This window comes from Lipophrys pholis (genome assembly GCF_963383615.2).
Source record: "Lipophrys pholis genome assembly, chromosome: 8".
NCBI lineage: Eukaryota > Metazoa > Chordata > Actinopteri > Blenniiformes > Blenniidae > Lipophrys > Lipophrys pholis.
The window spans coordinates 13,770,500-13,784,250 of record NC_137630.1 but is presented as its reverse complement, the minus strand read 5'-3'; the positions used below and the strand labels follow the sequence as shown (position 1 = coordinate 13,784,250).

The 13,751-nt window shown below is 41.0% G+C and overlaps 1 protein-coding gene across 1 annotated transcript in view; it reads right to left on the bottom strand.

Moving 5' to 3' along the window:
- Positions 1 to 3,414: 3,414 nt before the first annotated feature.
- cfap74 (cilia and flagella associated protein 74) overlaps positions 3,415 to 13,751 on the bottom strand; it is a gene marked incomplete at both ends in the record, with an annotated part of 55,548 nt that continues 45,211 nt past the window's right edge. The window contains 13 exons of the mRNA XM_080470035.1: positions 3,415 to 3,519; positions 4,124 to 4,258; positions 4,361 to 4,497; positions 5,245 to 5,377; positions 5,705 to 5,859; positions 8,336 to 8,468; positions 8,539 to 8,694; positions 9,792 to 9,911; positions 10,213 to 10,268; positions 10,362 to 10,462; positions 11,763 to 11,897; positions 12,388 to 12,521; positions 12,675 to 12,809. Of these exons, the coding sequence (XP_080326161.1) occupies positions 3,415 to 3,519; positions 4,124 to 4,258; positions 4,361 to 4,497; positions 5,245 to 5,377; positions 5,705 to 5,859; positions 8,336 to 8,468; positions 8,539 to 8,694; positions 9,792 to 9,911; positions 10,213 to 10,268; positions 10,362 to 10,462; positions 11,763 to 11,897; positions 12,388 to 12,521; positions 12,675 to 12,809 (1,635 nt within the window). The remainder of the gene's footprint in view (positions 3,520 to 4,123; positions 4,259 to 4,360; positions 4,498 to 5,244; positions 5,378 to 5,704; positions 5,860 to 8,335; positions 8,469 to 8,538; positions 8,695 to 9,791; positions 9,912 to 10,212; positions 10,269 to 10,361; positions 10,463 to 11,762; positions 11,898 to 12,387; positions 12,522 to 12,674; positions 12,810 to 13,751) is intronic.

Below are 13,751 nucleotides of genomic sequence, written 5' to 3'. Positions count from 1 at the left end.
AACCACTTTATCCTGTGGAGGTTCACAGCGCAGAGGGCTGGAGTCTGTCCGAGCTGACGTCAGGCAGGGTAAACCCTGGAAAAGGTTGCCAGTCCATCACAGAGAAAAACGGACCGGATGCCACTCTCAACTAATGCACACAAGCATTAGGTACATTTTCTCATCACCAGGTTGAGCCCTCTTTTGTTTGGAGAGCTGCCTTCACTCTTCGCAGCACGAAGATGTCAAGGAAACAATCCTTAGAAATGTGATTCTTCATTAACATGACAGCGTCACGGAGTTGCTGGAGCTTCGTCTGCTGAAGGGGTGGACAAGGTCAGCAATGATGTAACAAGATCTTCACCTAAAGACTGGACGCTCAATGGATCCTTTCACTTATTCTGGCAATTCTCCGTCAATACGATAGTTGGTGGATGGAAATGATGCTAAACTTTAATTTATGTTTAAATAGAAGCATCCAGAATTTAATCACAGGAAGCTGTGATTGGTTCTTTACTATTTAGTGTATGAAACAGCAGTGGTTTGGGCTGTTGGTTCTACATCTGGAAGTTTCCTGGTCTGAAGCTTGATTTTCATGCTTTTTTTTTTCTCTCTCTGGGATTCCCACAATCCAAACACATGCTTGTTCGGTTGAGTAGTTGCTGACTGTCGGTGTCTAGTGTATGTGTGGGTGCTTGTGGTCCTATGATAACCAGACAACCTGCCCAGGATCTCTCCTGGTTAGGACTGTCTGCTTTAAATCCAAACACAATTCTTCCCAACAGTGTAGATGGTGCTGATCCTTCCTATATCTACAGGAAACTTTGAGTGAACATCAAATGCATGTTTTTGGATAGGGTACCTGTAGAAGAAAACTGCACACATGCACAGGGAGAACATGCAAACTAGACAGATGAGGGTCCCCGACCAGGTTTGATGAACTAACCATAACACTACAGTCCGGAATCCAATGCAGTATGCAAAGTAGCATGTCTACTGTGTTTAACCTCAGTGAATAAGCGTCTAAATGGTCACGGCTTGTTAAAAACTCTACATTCTACATCCGTCTTTCTTTTCTTTCTTTTTTTTTTTTTACAATTAGCAGACAGTTTCTTGAGGTAATAATTGGTAACTCGGGATGAACGTAAGAGGGTGCTTTCTAACAGGTGACAGCAGCTCCACTAGTTTCAGATTCATGCTGCTCAAACACAGCTGATGATAGTGACCCAACTCATACTGCTTTTTTTTTTTTTTTTTTACATTCTGAGCATGATTACAATTTCATGAAATGATTTCACATGTGGGAAAGACTTTCAGAGCAGCAGGTTGAGCTCTGGGTAAAATCCCCTTCCTCATCACCAGCTTGTCCCATTTTTCTTGTGTGACCTCACTGTGAACTCTTGTCTCTCCCTGTACAGTACCAGCACTGCTACAGTACGTACTGTATACATCTGCTGGCTTACATCAGCTGACACACCCTGATGACACAGCTGCTCACTCGGTGTCACACAAACACCCCCTAGTGGTTGAACTGCGTCCTGCAACCAGATACTGGACTGAGTCCTGTACAAGAAGGGCCTATTGATTCAGTTTTGTACTGAAGGGTCACGTTTGGGCAGAATAGTGAGAGTATGAGAAAATACTTTTTTCTCTCTCTCTTTTGGTGCTTTGTTAATCCGCAGGAAGCTGTGTTTCAAGGTAATCAAAAACCACTAAAGTTTTGTCCTCAAGTACAAGGTCATGGTAATTCCCAGGGCTTTTTTTTTTTTTTTTTAGGTTTGTCATAATTATACCTGTGGGAGCGGAGGGAGAGGAACAGTTTTTATTTTTCCTTTGCCATCGCTTGGCTTTGTTTACACTTTTCATGTAGATACATGAACTGACTTAATTCACTTGCTCTGAGTAACTTGCCGGCTATTGAGCCATTTAAAGGGCAAGCGGCCATATTTGTTAATTTCCTCTTTACTTCATGTTTCTTCCGCACTGTTTTTTTGTTTTTGTTTTGTTGTTTTTTAATGGATAATGATCATGATATGTATATATTGGAAAACTGGCATAGAATGCCAGTTTCATGAAAATGTGGCCACGACTGCTTCGACTCCTCATCTTAACCTGGCCTCTCAGGCTTTATCTAGAAACTGCTCAACAATAGCCGTCCCTCTATTAAAGCATTCTCTTCACTCGTCTCCACCCACTCCATCCTGCCTGCACTCTTTTTATTTGCTGTCAAAATCAGCCGTTACTATTTTAGGCCTTTCAGCGTCAATGTGATACGCACTGTAATTCTCCTGTATTATTGCCTGTGACTGAAAGAATGAACAAAACCATCAACTTAAGATCGGACCTAAGTTTTTTTTTATTTTTTTGCTCCTGCTCGCACTCTTTAAATGGTCAATATATGCATTTCCACATTTATTGAGGATGGTATTTGGGAAGATTTCAATGATTTATTTTTTTGCTTTTCCATCATCAGGATGGATTTTAAATGGATTCCATGGACTAATAAATAATTTAGCAGTAAGACAGAAATAAAAAAATTGACATGTTAATGATGAAATCTGTGAAGTTCACGGCGGGAATGAATGATAGAGAGACAGTGGCTGAGAGAGACACAGAGCTACACTTTAAGTTAACAGGCCTTTATATGTACATATTTGCCTTCTATGTGCAATCGTTAATTTTTATACAAGTATGTTAAAGATAGTTTAGTGTTATAGCGCAGTAAAATATTTATGAAACAAAATAGGTTATTGTTAAAAATGTGACAATAAACACGACACTTTCTTATAAATATGGTGGATTACTGAAGGCTGACTGGTATTTTGGGTAAAAATTAAGATTTTCAAACATAATATTTGCCCAGGTTGAACAAAGTGTAAATATTACAAACCCTGTGATACGCAGTGTTGTAATAAACATGTATAAGTTGATGTTGCATTCTCAATAAAGGAGACTCATAACAACGCTGTCCTCACCTTCTCGCAATGCATACAATATATATATACGGGTAAGCACGAGTTGTCCTGTTGACAAAACACTCAGTGTCGGATATATTTGATCCATACATTGTATTTACACTGCTAATGTTTAGTTTCCATCTTCTACAGTATTTCTATTGTCCAAGGGTACGATTTGTGATTTTTACGGCGCTATCAAGAGCAGCTTAAGCCATGAAAAGTGGTCACGTCAAGGGAAACTTTAAAAATTATTGCTTTTTCGGTTGCAATCTAAAGCTTGAAAATGTGTTGATCTGTTCTATTTAATAAATCTTCCACAGACACTGTAAAGAGGAATGAAAAAATGGATGTAATCTTTAGATAATATCTTTAATAATGGAATGTTGTCTTCATCTGGGTGGATACAGTATATCACTGTGTGTTATATCGTGCGTGTGAGCAGACTTCCTGCTGGCCCGCATCCCGGGGCTGCAGAGGGTTAGTCGGCAGTCACAGAGACCAAAGCCAGGAGGGTAACTCTGTAAACAGTCGTCTCATCGCCCTTTACGGTAAGAGGCACACACGCCTGCACCACCTCGTAGGGCTGAAAGACACAAACAAACCAGAGCGCAGGTTCACTCACCAAAACTGGGACTGGGTTTGCAGGTAATCCCTCAGTGTGATGCTGAGTTTTGCATAAGAACAGGAATGGGAAGAACAACAGGAACATGCTGGATGTTATTGGTGGAAACCTGAGGGAGCCATTTTCAAATGCTGCATCTGAAAAGCTTTGGGTGGCAGCGGGGGACGTTGGGAGGAGGTGAAACCAGCGAGGCAGAAGATCTCTGAGTAATAGGTAGACGAAGCTGTACATGAAACTGAATGGAACCAAGGAAGTTCATCGGAGTTGGAATGTTAAATGTGCTTTTAGAATGTTTATTTTAAGCAAAAAAAAAAAAAAAACCCATGCAATTATAAATATAAGATAATGTTTTCTAAATACTGTCATCTTAAACTCAGGGTTGTCTTGTATTTGGAGTTTTACACTGTGGTTAAAACCTGCTTCTTTTCCCCCCCCCCAGCAGAAGAATATTAGCTCACTGTATTCATTGTTTAATACAGACAGGGTCCAGGCAAACAGCACACACCTATACAAGCGATACATCCAGGTGCACGACAGCGATATAGAGTAATCAGCTCTTCCTCACCTTGTACCCAGTGTGGGGGCTCCATCTGATGGTGATGAGGCGTCTTTGACCTGCCTCCATGCTGCCTTTAAGCGGCTCTATACTGAAGCCTTGCTGCTGCAGGGATGTGAAGTTATCCCAGTAAAACTCGCCAGTCTGGGGCAAATAAAGCGACAATGTGTTCATTTCCACCTCATATAGTGAGTTTAACACAAGCATTGATGGACTTAATGGTACAATGTCAGCTCCCGGTGGTACCTTTTTACTGGCTTGTGTGGAGTGGATGCAGCCCACCTGCAGCTCCCTGACTGCAGGAGTGAGTTCACCACAGCTGTAGCTGGCCCGCAGGCTCACCAGGAAAGGGACGCCGGGACTTTCCGTCACGTCTGACTCGGCTACGTCGAGGAGATTTACAAGGTCAGGCCGTTTCCACACAAATCCTTTGAAGTATTTTTCACAAACTGTTTAAATGACAACCGTATTGATTTTTTTGATCTTAAGGTTTAAAAATGTATTTGCGGGAACTGCCAGGATTCTGTATGCATCACACTTAGCGACTAAATACACATTTATTGGGATTTTTTAGCCAATGCCAATGTACATTTTCAACTGTGGACGCACTACTTTTCATTACATGAACTCTTGCAAAGTCTTTATCACTTTGCTTCAGAATGTGCACAAATCTTCTCTCTGCATTTTCCCATAGGGTCTTGCTACTGCAAATCATCCCCCCCTCATACCCTTTACTTTCTGTATCCTCCTTCCGCACATCAATCACAAATAGTGCAAATTCCTACTGGAAGTCAGTGAGATACCTTCAGATAAAACGGACATCTCTTTTTTCAAATGGAGTCCAGCATTTGTAACACAATCAAAGTAAAGTTCAAGATCTCAAGTCGCCGCATGATTTAGGCGGGAGCTCATTTTCTCACAGTGAAACCAGATCTCAGTCTTGGTGACACGCACGTGGGCTCTGAACGTGCCATGATTAGCAGACATTACTCTGTTGCGTACGCTTTCTCACACAGATCATGAATGGTGTCTTGGAGGAATCTGTCATGATCGAGGTCCCACATTAACAACGGGTCCCATTCAGCTTTGCGGTTTGTTTTTGCCGTGAGGACGAGATGCAGAGACGATACCTGTGAGCAGACGGGGGCCGGCTATGTGTGAAGGAAGGAGAGAGTCAATGGGGACAGTCAGCAGGTCTCCTCCATGGAGATACGTGTTGTGTGATGAGGCGGCACCCTTCAGATCCATCACACACACTTTAGTCTGCGAGGGTGAAACAGGGTTAATGTTTTTATATCATGAGGACCAATGTGATGAGAGGTCATCCACAGTGCTGCTGCTCAAAGTGTATTTGAATAACAAGCTGCACTAGAGGGCAGTATTTTGCAGGGATCATATGATTGTGTTTACCAGCAGCTATTCAAGACAAGGACAAGTTGAGAGAAAACACGTGTTCAAGGCTCACAATACGTGTGTGTGTGTGTGTGTGTGTGTGTGTGTGTGTGTGTGTGTGTGTGTGTGTGTGTGTGTGTGTGTGTGTGTGTGTGTGTGTGTGTGTGTGTGTGTGTGTGTGTGTGTGTGTGTGCTGACCTTATTCATCAGCTCTATGGTGAGTTTGTCGTGATAGTTGTTAGAAGGATGATCCGGCTGGAAGCTGACAGTGATGTCTTGGCTCTCTCCTGGAGCAATGCTGCCCTCTGCTGGCACCACACTGAACACACTCAGTCCACTGTAGTTTTGGGTTCCTGTGTAAAGAGAACTTGTATATTCTACATATTGTATCTTCTACACCACGTTATCATGGGATTTTAGATGTTATTTCATGTGCTGTTGTTTGGTTTTTGAAGTTCCTGAATAAACTAACTTGGCACAGCGCAATACAAAACATCCTGTGCAATACAGTACATTACATGCATAAGTGACGTGCAATTTCCACAATAAATGTACAAAATAAGAAATGTTTTGGGCCATCTGAAACATGCAATATACCTTATCACGTATATTCAGTATGTGGGTGCATTTCGTTCCCAAGAGATTATTTCTGTGTGCAACGGTGCAGCTGGGTGAACCCCAGGAGAAATATCTTCATGAGGAAAAACAAGTATATCTCATGATATTCTATCTCTCCCCATCTTATCTTAAGGCCTGAGCATCCTGCTGGGTGGCTGCGAATGACGATAGTTTGTTTTTGTTATTATTTTTCATGTCCTGTGAAATAACTAGAGATTTGGATCACACATAAAATAATGTATTTTAATCCCCCCTTTCTCTGTTTTGATTTGCTAAAATGTTTGACGTGAGTCATTGCAGGTTTACTTCTTTCAACCTCACCAGCAAGTCACAGACACAAACTCAACAGCATGGTATCATATTTGTTTGTATATTATGGGAGAAAACATTAAGTCTGGTTGACATAATGTGAAAACACCTTGAATAATAATGGATGGTTTGAAATAGTTTTTACTGTATTTTGAATTTAAGGCATAATAACTAAAGATATCAGATATATGGAGCGTGATATATAGTAGGTGCTCAGACGAGATCAGTGTGGCCTTGGGCCGAGCTTGTGTTAAAAAAAACAAAAACTTTGTTTTCATATGATCTTTTGCACAGTTTTGGTAAGTTAGATTATTGTTGTATGTTTCTGTGTCACTGGATGATTATCGTCACTGGGGGTTTGCAGATCCTGTGTCCAGTGTTGCAGTTTCTGTTCTGGACCAAAGTTGAACAAGAAACATTTCCAGTCACATTCTGTTTGCTTGGAGTTCACGCTGACATTTTTCTTTCTCCTAACAAAACCTTCAGCTGGACAGCTGCTGTGATGTGTATTCTGCAACAAAACCCTGTATGTAACTGTGCTAAATGTAAGGCTTAGGAACCTCGGAAGTTAGGAATTCAACAGCCAATAAAATGTAAAAAAATAGTTAAAACATTTCATAATCCACATCAGTGAGAGTAAACTGCAAAGGTGCAGTGCTTATAAAGACGGATAGCTTTCACACTCCCTTCTGTCTTTAAAGGAGTTGCACCAGAAATCATTTGCTATTTTTCAAGTGGACTCAGCCTGTTTGTTTGAGGCAGTAACACAGTAATCGTACCTGAAGTGTGGACACACCTTCAGCTGGGAACCGATTTTTAAACTGGACCGAGGGTCTACAAACTTTACTTTTCACCCAAATCCAATTTTTACTGGAGCCGTAAAACATGTTTAACCATATTTTTGATATATGAACATAAATGATGTCCTATGTTGCCTTTATGAGCTTTTAATTACAATTTTGAATTTCAGATGGTTTTTGTCCCTGATTTCAGAGGTTTGGACCTTCTTCAGTATTTTTTGACAATTTACATATTTTAGCTGTTTTAGCCATTTAATTTTTTCTCTTTTTTTAAGAAGTTTTGTGTTTTTCCCATTGTTTGTAGCTTTCTTTCCTTTTAGAAATCCTTCATTTCAGGTTGTTTTTTTTAACAATATTTTCCCCCTCCTATTTCTTGTGGTTTTAACAGTTTCCCCCATTGTACCCATTTTAGTTGTGCCTTTACTAAAAAGCCATTTTTTTGCTAAGAATTAAGAAAATGGTTGTGTGCGTCAATATAATGAAAACAAGAGAACATTATTATCTAGGTATACTTTTGTGGAGGGTTCAGGGAGCCACTAAGAAGCAGCAAACAGCGACATGTGAACTCCAGAGCCTCAGGTCGCCGACCCCTGAACTAGATAAACAAGCCTGTTCTGAAAGTGTGCGCTGTAAAGCTGAGTCATATTCAGCATGTGAAGTTAAAGGTTCTTAATAAACAAATGCTGAAATATAAATATACATATTAATACTTCATCGCTTCAGGTGCTCCGTCTGCTGTGGCTACTGAAAATAGAAATGATAAAAAATAAACCCGATGTTTTGAAACTAAAATTGTCGCCTCTCCTGCACGTGATTGTGCCTATTCAGATTTTCCCTCTTTAAATTGTGAGCAGCAGGGAAAGTCTGATGTCCTGTCTTCATGTTTGTGACATATTGAAATGTGGCTTTGGAGAGATTTTTGTAAAAATGTAGAGCTTTCAGAGCGTTTCTCTCAATCACATTTAAGTGTAATAATGTAATCGGGTGTTTTCATGCAGGGAAACATGAGAACTGCAGCTTGGAAACAGCTGTGCAGCTCCACTTGAGGAGCTCGAGTTAGTGGTGTTCTTAGTGATTTACTGAAATATTTCCTACGTCGTACCCGTGGCAGGGATGACCTCTGTCCGTCTGTCCAGCAGGAGGGAAACCTGCTCAGCTCTCCGCTGAGGTCCGGAGGCAGAGAGACTCTCCAGCAGCACTTGAAACCCCACCGCCAACACCGAGCCGTTCTGTAACTGGACATTTCATGAAGCCGACACGTTACCAAAAGCAATCTCAATTCGAGAAAGGACTCTATTAACTGACCTTCACAACTCGAGAGGAGGTTTCCTTTTCCAACACATAGCCGAAGTCGAGGAGCCCTCCAGTGTGGGACGAGGTGACAGCAGGGACGACTCCCTCGCCACGCAGCCGCAGAGTCACAGTCATCCTCCGGCTGAGCACCTCCAGCACCTCGCCATACTGACGGACAGCAAAGGGGCGAGTCATTAGGCACAAAAGACTCTCATGCTTCTCATGACACTGAGGGAAGGATGAGAGACCAATCAACTGTTTGATTCACACATCTAGCGCGTGGTGTTTCATCATTTGCTCTTAGTACAGTTACAAGTCAGATCTTTTAAAAGTAGTCACCTTATTTAAAATGTTTTAATCACAGGTGACAAGTAGTTGTGCTTTGTTACTGTGTGCTAAATCTTTCCAAAAAAGGGTTTGACATCATAGTATTTCATATGAAATATGGTCAGGTTATTATCATCATCATCATCATCATCATCATCATTTTAGTTTTAGAAAGCTATTCAGTTTCTATCTCTAAACAATGATCCAAAGTATAAAAAACTCTGTATCACTCTCAGTGTCACACAAGAGTTAAAACGTTCCCACACGTTAGAAAGGCGACATGTCTTTATAAGCACTAATTAAGAATACAAACAATAATAAATATTGAAAACGTAGCTGCCATTAAAACAATATAACTGTGACAATATTTTACACTCTTGCATGGCAGTGATTTGAATTATACCAGAGATTTTGTTAGAATTGCACAGAATATGAATAATATATACTTCAGTAGAGAATGTAAGGACTCAATTTTCAATTGATATGTCCTAAATGCTTTTGTTCTAACAACGTGCTTATCGCTGTATTTTGGGTGCAGCTTGTCCACAAACTCGAGGAAGGGTTAGTGTTTTCCAAGCATGCTTTTTTTACTTCAATTTTTGACAAGAAATTAGGACTGAAGAATATATTAAATATTAAAAGCATTTTCATTTTAATATTATTTTATTTTAGAACTGCGTCTTGTGTAGATGTAATGATAAATTTAAAGCCATAAAGTAAATGTAAAACCATAGGACCTTTCAAAATGACCTGCAAGTGAGAATGAGTTCAGATTTATAGTGTTAATAGTTAGTATATGGAAAATGCACAATCGTTTTGTTATATGAATGAATGAATGACGATGAAACCAGTTCCTGCCAAAAGTATTGGTGTCGGATAAGTCTGTTACTTAATGAGCTGTTATTCTCAACATGTGCTGTTTCTCACTGCTCGCTCACCTTTTTGTCCAGAGCTGGACTGAAGGCCAAGATCAGACTGTGGTTTTCTCCAGGTCTGATACATCTCAAGGCATTGAGAAGGGAAAAGGGACCACATGTGTCCAACACAGTTGACCTCAGCTTGGAAACGGTCAAAGAAAAACGGTTTATATCATCACTGTGGTGCCTGGAGTGGGAAATTACAGATCTGTTTTTTCTTTTAGTTGTAAAGTTCGATTTCGGCATTACCACAAATCTACCATGTGAATAAAAATGAAAATGAGTCTATCAGGATGTCTCACTTCTGCTCAGATTATTTTACAATATTGTGTTCAATCCATTTAAAAAAAACAAAAACAACACAGTTATATGTTTTAAGACATTTTGCAGCAACACAATCTTATGGAGCAGTAACTGTGGTAAAAATAAGACAGAAGGATACATCCAAGGATTCCGTCGAAATATTCTGAACTGTAACCTGTTGAGTCACTTTCTCCCCTGCGAAAAAGGAGACAACACACGTTCTGCAGCAAAACGACATTAAAAGCATCACGAGGTGTCGGTGACGTCTGACCTCAGAAACAAACTCACCCACTGCTACCTGATGGAAGTCTATGAGATTGTTCCCCAGCACCACTAGAGGGGGCTGCACAGCAGGACACTGGAGCTTCAGGTAGATCGTATTGAAGGGACTGAGGAGACAGTGGACAGCGTTGAATTGAAAACCATCTGGATATCTTGAAAGTCTGTTTCAAAGGTTTGCAGTTCATTAGCAGGTTACTCAAAACGTGGAGTACTTCACTTTGAATCAGACCTAGAATTGGCAGTAATGTCTGATGTTCGTCAGTGTTTTAAGGCGTCTATTTCCTTTCAGAGCGCAGCAGGAAGAACAGAAAGGTGGGGTCCTTTAAAACAGTCAGACCTTTAATGTCTCTCAGGAGACGGAGCAGTCGTCTGTAACTGCTCAGTTAACAAAAGTACTGAAAAAAATTTCTGCTGGATTATTCAGTCTCACTGGACAAACCGGTAGTTGTAGAAAAAAGAAAATATGGAATCAAAGAGGGTCTGCAGGGAAAACTCTGACTACAGGGACTTGACAGATTGATTGAGTTATAATTATCCTTTAACACACAAATGCATTGAAATAACCGACTGACTGGACCTCCGGAAAAACGGTTTCATTTGAAAAACTTTGGTACCCCACTCCAGATCTTCCACATGTGCGACTTCAGAAGCTGTTGGATGCTCTCTGCACACCATGTTAGTTACTTTATTGTTTTCGACTACGTTCTTCTGTAGGATGTAAAGTGGCTATAGGTTATTGTTATACACATTGCCCTTACGGATTCCTCTCTTTTACTTCTCTTCTTATACGGTGAGAGAGAAAAAGTCTCTGTGGATTTTCACATCTTTATGATGAAAAAACGTAAGTTTGAGATTTTTTTCAGAACTTCTCGATATTTGTAGGGACTTGGAATACAGTTATAAACACAGACAAGGCTGGAACCTGTCACATAATTCAAACTTATGATGTCTTTAGTAACCATTCAAAACAATGCTGCCCCAGAGTCTCGGGCAAGTCGAGTCACAAAATGCTTTTGGACTCGACAAACTTTTTTTAATTGGATTGTTTTGTTTTGAAAAGCAGGTTCCTGATTAAACTTCTATTCCCACATTCAATCCTTCAGAAACTAATTACACACAGAAAAAAACAAGAGAACAGGTGTTAATTTGTCTCCTTCCTTATAGAGGTCTTACCATCCCCAAAGTGCGTGAAAGAATGATCGGGGGCCCTGCATCATATTTTAGTCCTGCAGTGAGGGTTTTTTTTTGGGGGGGGGGTTGGATTAGATGAAAACCTGGTCTGCAAATGCAATGTTGCAAAAAGAATTCTGTGTTGGGTCTGCTGAGGTCCCAAAGATTAAAGACGTGGAACAAATGTGACATGCCAGAGCCGACGGTGTGAGGCGCTGTGTGGAGGCCGGCTGTTACCTCCACGCTGGCTGGGCCTGTCTGTCGTCCTCCGGAGGGTCTCCGTCGGACACGAAGCAGGGCACTGTGTGCTCTCCGCAGCGTTTACCGAAGGAGTACAACAGGGAGGCCTTGGCTTTCTCGTAGTACTCTGACCTTGACAGGAGATCAAAAAAAATAAAAATAAAAATCTCACAATTAAATTTTAAAAATGCCGCTCTCAAAGAGTCCACTTCCACTGAGGGAAGGCTTCGTGTGGTCGAAGGAAAAGACTTGATGGAATCACTGCATTACTGGAGGAAGAGGGGATATAGAAAATCCTGGCGTGTAATCTACATGTCGTTGTTGCTGGTAGTCAGATTTCTGCTTCTTCCCTACATAAAGAGGAATTCATTAGGTACGTGAGAAACGCTTTCTAAAATTCTCTTTGATATGTTGCTGTAGATATAATCAAAAGATATTCAATTTAGTGGACAACGTGGACGCATCAGCTGGCATAAGTCATCTTCGGTATCATTTGGTTCATACTCAAGAGACAGAATATTTATTGTTTTTTTCAGGCCCAAACTCCTTGTGACCCTGAATTGGATGAAGGAGTAAAGTGGGACAGGAAGATGGACGTGATCTTTACAGAGACAAAACCTACCCAGGCTGTATATGGACAGGATCGGGTGACTCAGAGGCGCTCTCTGTCTTTGGGGTGCCCGACATCTTCCTGCCCCGTGCATTCACGGTCGCCTTTTTGCCCTTACAGGACTCCACTGGGATCTCCTTTTTAGCCTGAAAAGTTCATAGGTGTCAGATAAATAAGCTGGCGACATTTTCTTGAAGCGCCGGCACGGCTCCCAAAGCTGCAGAGGACGTGTTCACATTTAAAAAACCCTGGCACGGGCAGAAGGTGACTGGAGTAAGGAGGTGGGCATGCAGTTGTACCTCCTGCTCAGCAAGTCTGTTTCTCTGCAGCTCCTTCTCACGGAGTAACTTGGCTCGGTGGAGGAGTCGCAGCGCCTCGTCTTTGATCAACTGGTCCGGCAGTCTGGGCCTGAACGTCACCTGGACGGGACATCTCTGGGAGAGACGAAAGGAGGAAGGCATTAGCAGAGGTATTGCTTTTGTCTATTTCAGATTTTTAATTCAATATTGCAGAGTGAAGATCTAAATTAGCTTTGGGCAGTATCCTGTTTTTTTCTCTTTTGATCGACTGACTCAAAAGTAGGACTTCTAATCAAACCATTAATAATAATAACATGCTGATCTTAAAATAGTGCAACAAAGAGCGTTTATTCACTTCCATCAGATGTCCAGTAGAGGGCATCACAGCACTGCGGAGTCAACCACAGTAACTCAGTGGCGGCTTCGCTCTTCATCTTACTGTAAATGTGTGTTTATCTGTACTGCGCAGGGCTGCGAAGAGACCGATTTACCCTGCAATCATTACGTCTTACATGAAAATCATCCTTCACGCATAGAAAAGTGTACTTCTTCAGTTTGGTTTGGGTTAAATACACAGTAGAATCATGCTCACCCAAAGCCAGTTTCTATTAGGTTTCGGTATTTTTTGTAACGGTTGCTATGGTGAGATAATATCCTTGCATAAAATATTAAACACAACCTCCAGGGGAATACTGAAGAACGGGGGACATTAACAAATTCTTCAGTTTGCTTTGTTAATATTAATAAATGCTTGGTTTGAATGCGTAGCAGTCCACATTAAAGTTGCACACAAGCATTCCAGTACTGTACGGTTCTTGAGCTGCAGGAATGATGACAGACGCATTAAAAACGGAGGGACAGTGTTGTCCTCGTCATCATTAGAGTTACTTTCTTATTGAAATCATCACTGCAGTTGATTTGTATTTTATCCTTGTAACAACCAATAAAGTCAGAATGTAATACCTGCCAATGATGAAATAATCTTAGCCTTTCTCAGCATAACAGAAATTTTTTTTTCCTGAAATCTCATAAGTTATTACCTTACTGAAGAACCATTTAAAGAAAACCTTTTGAACC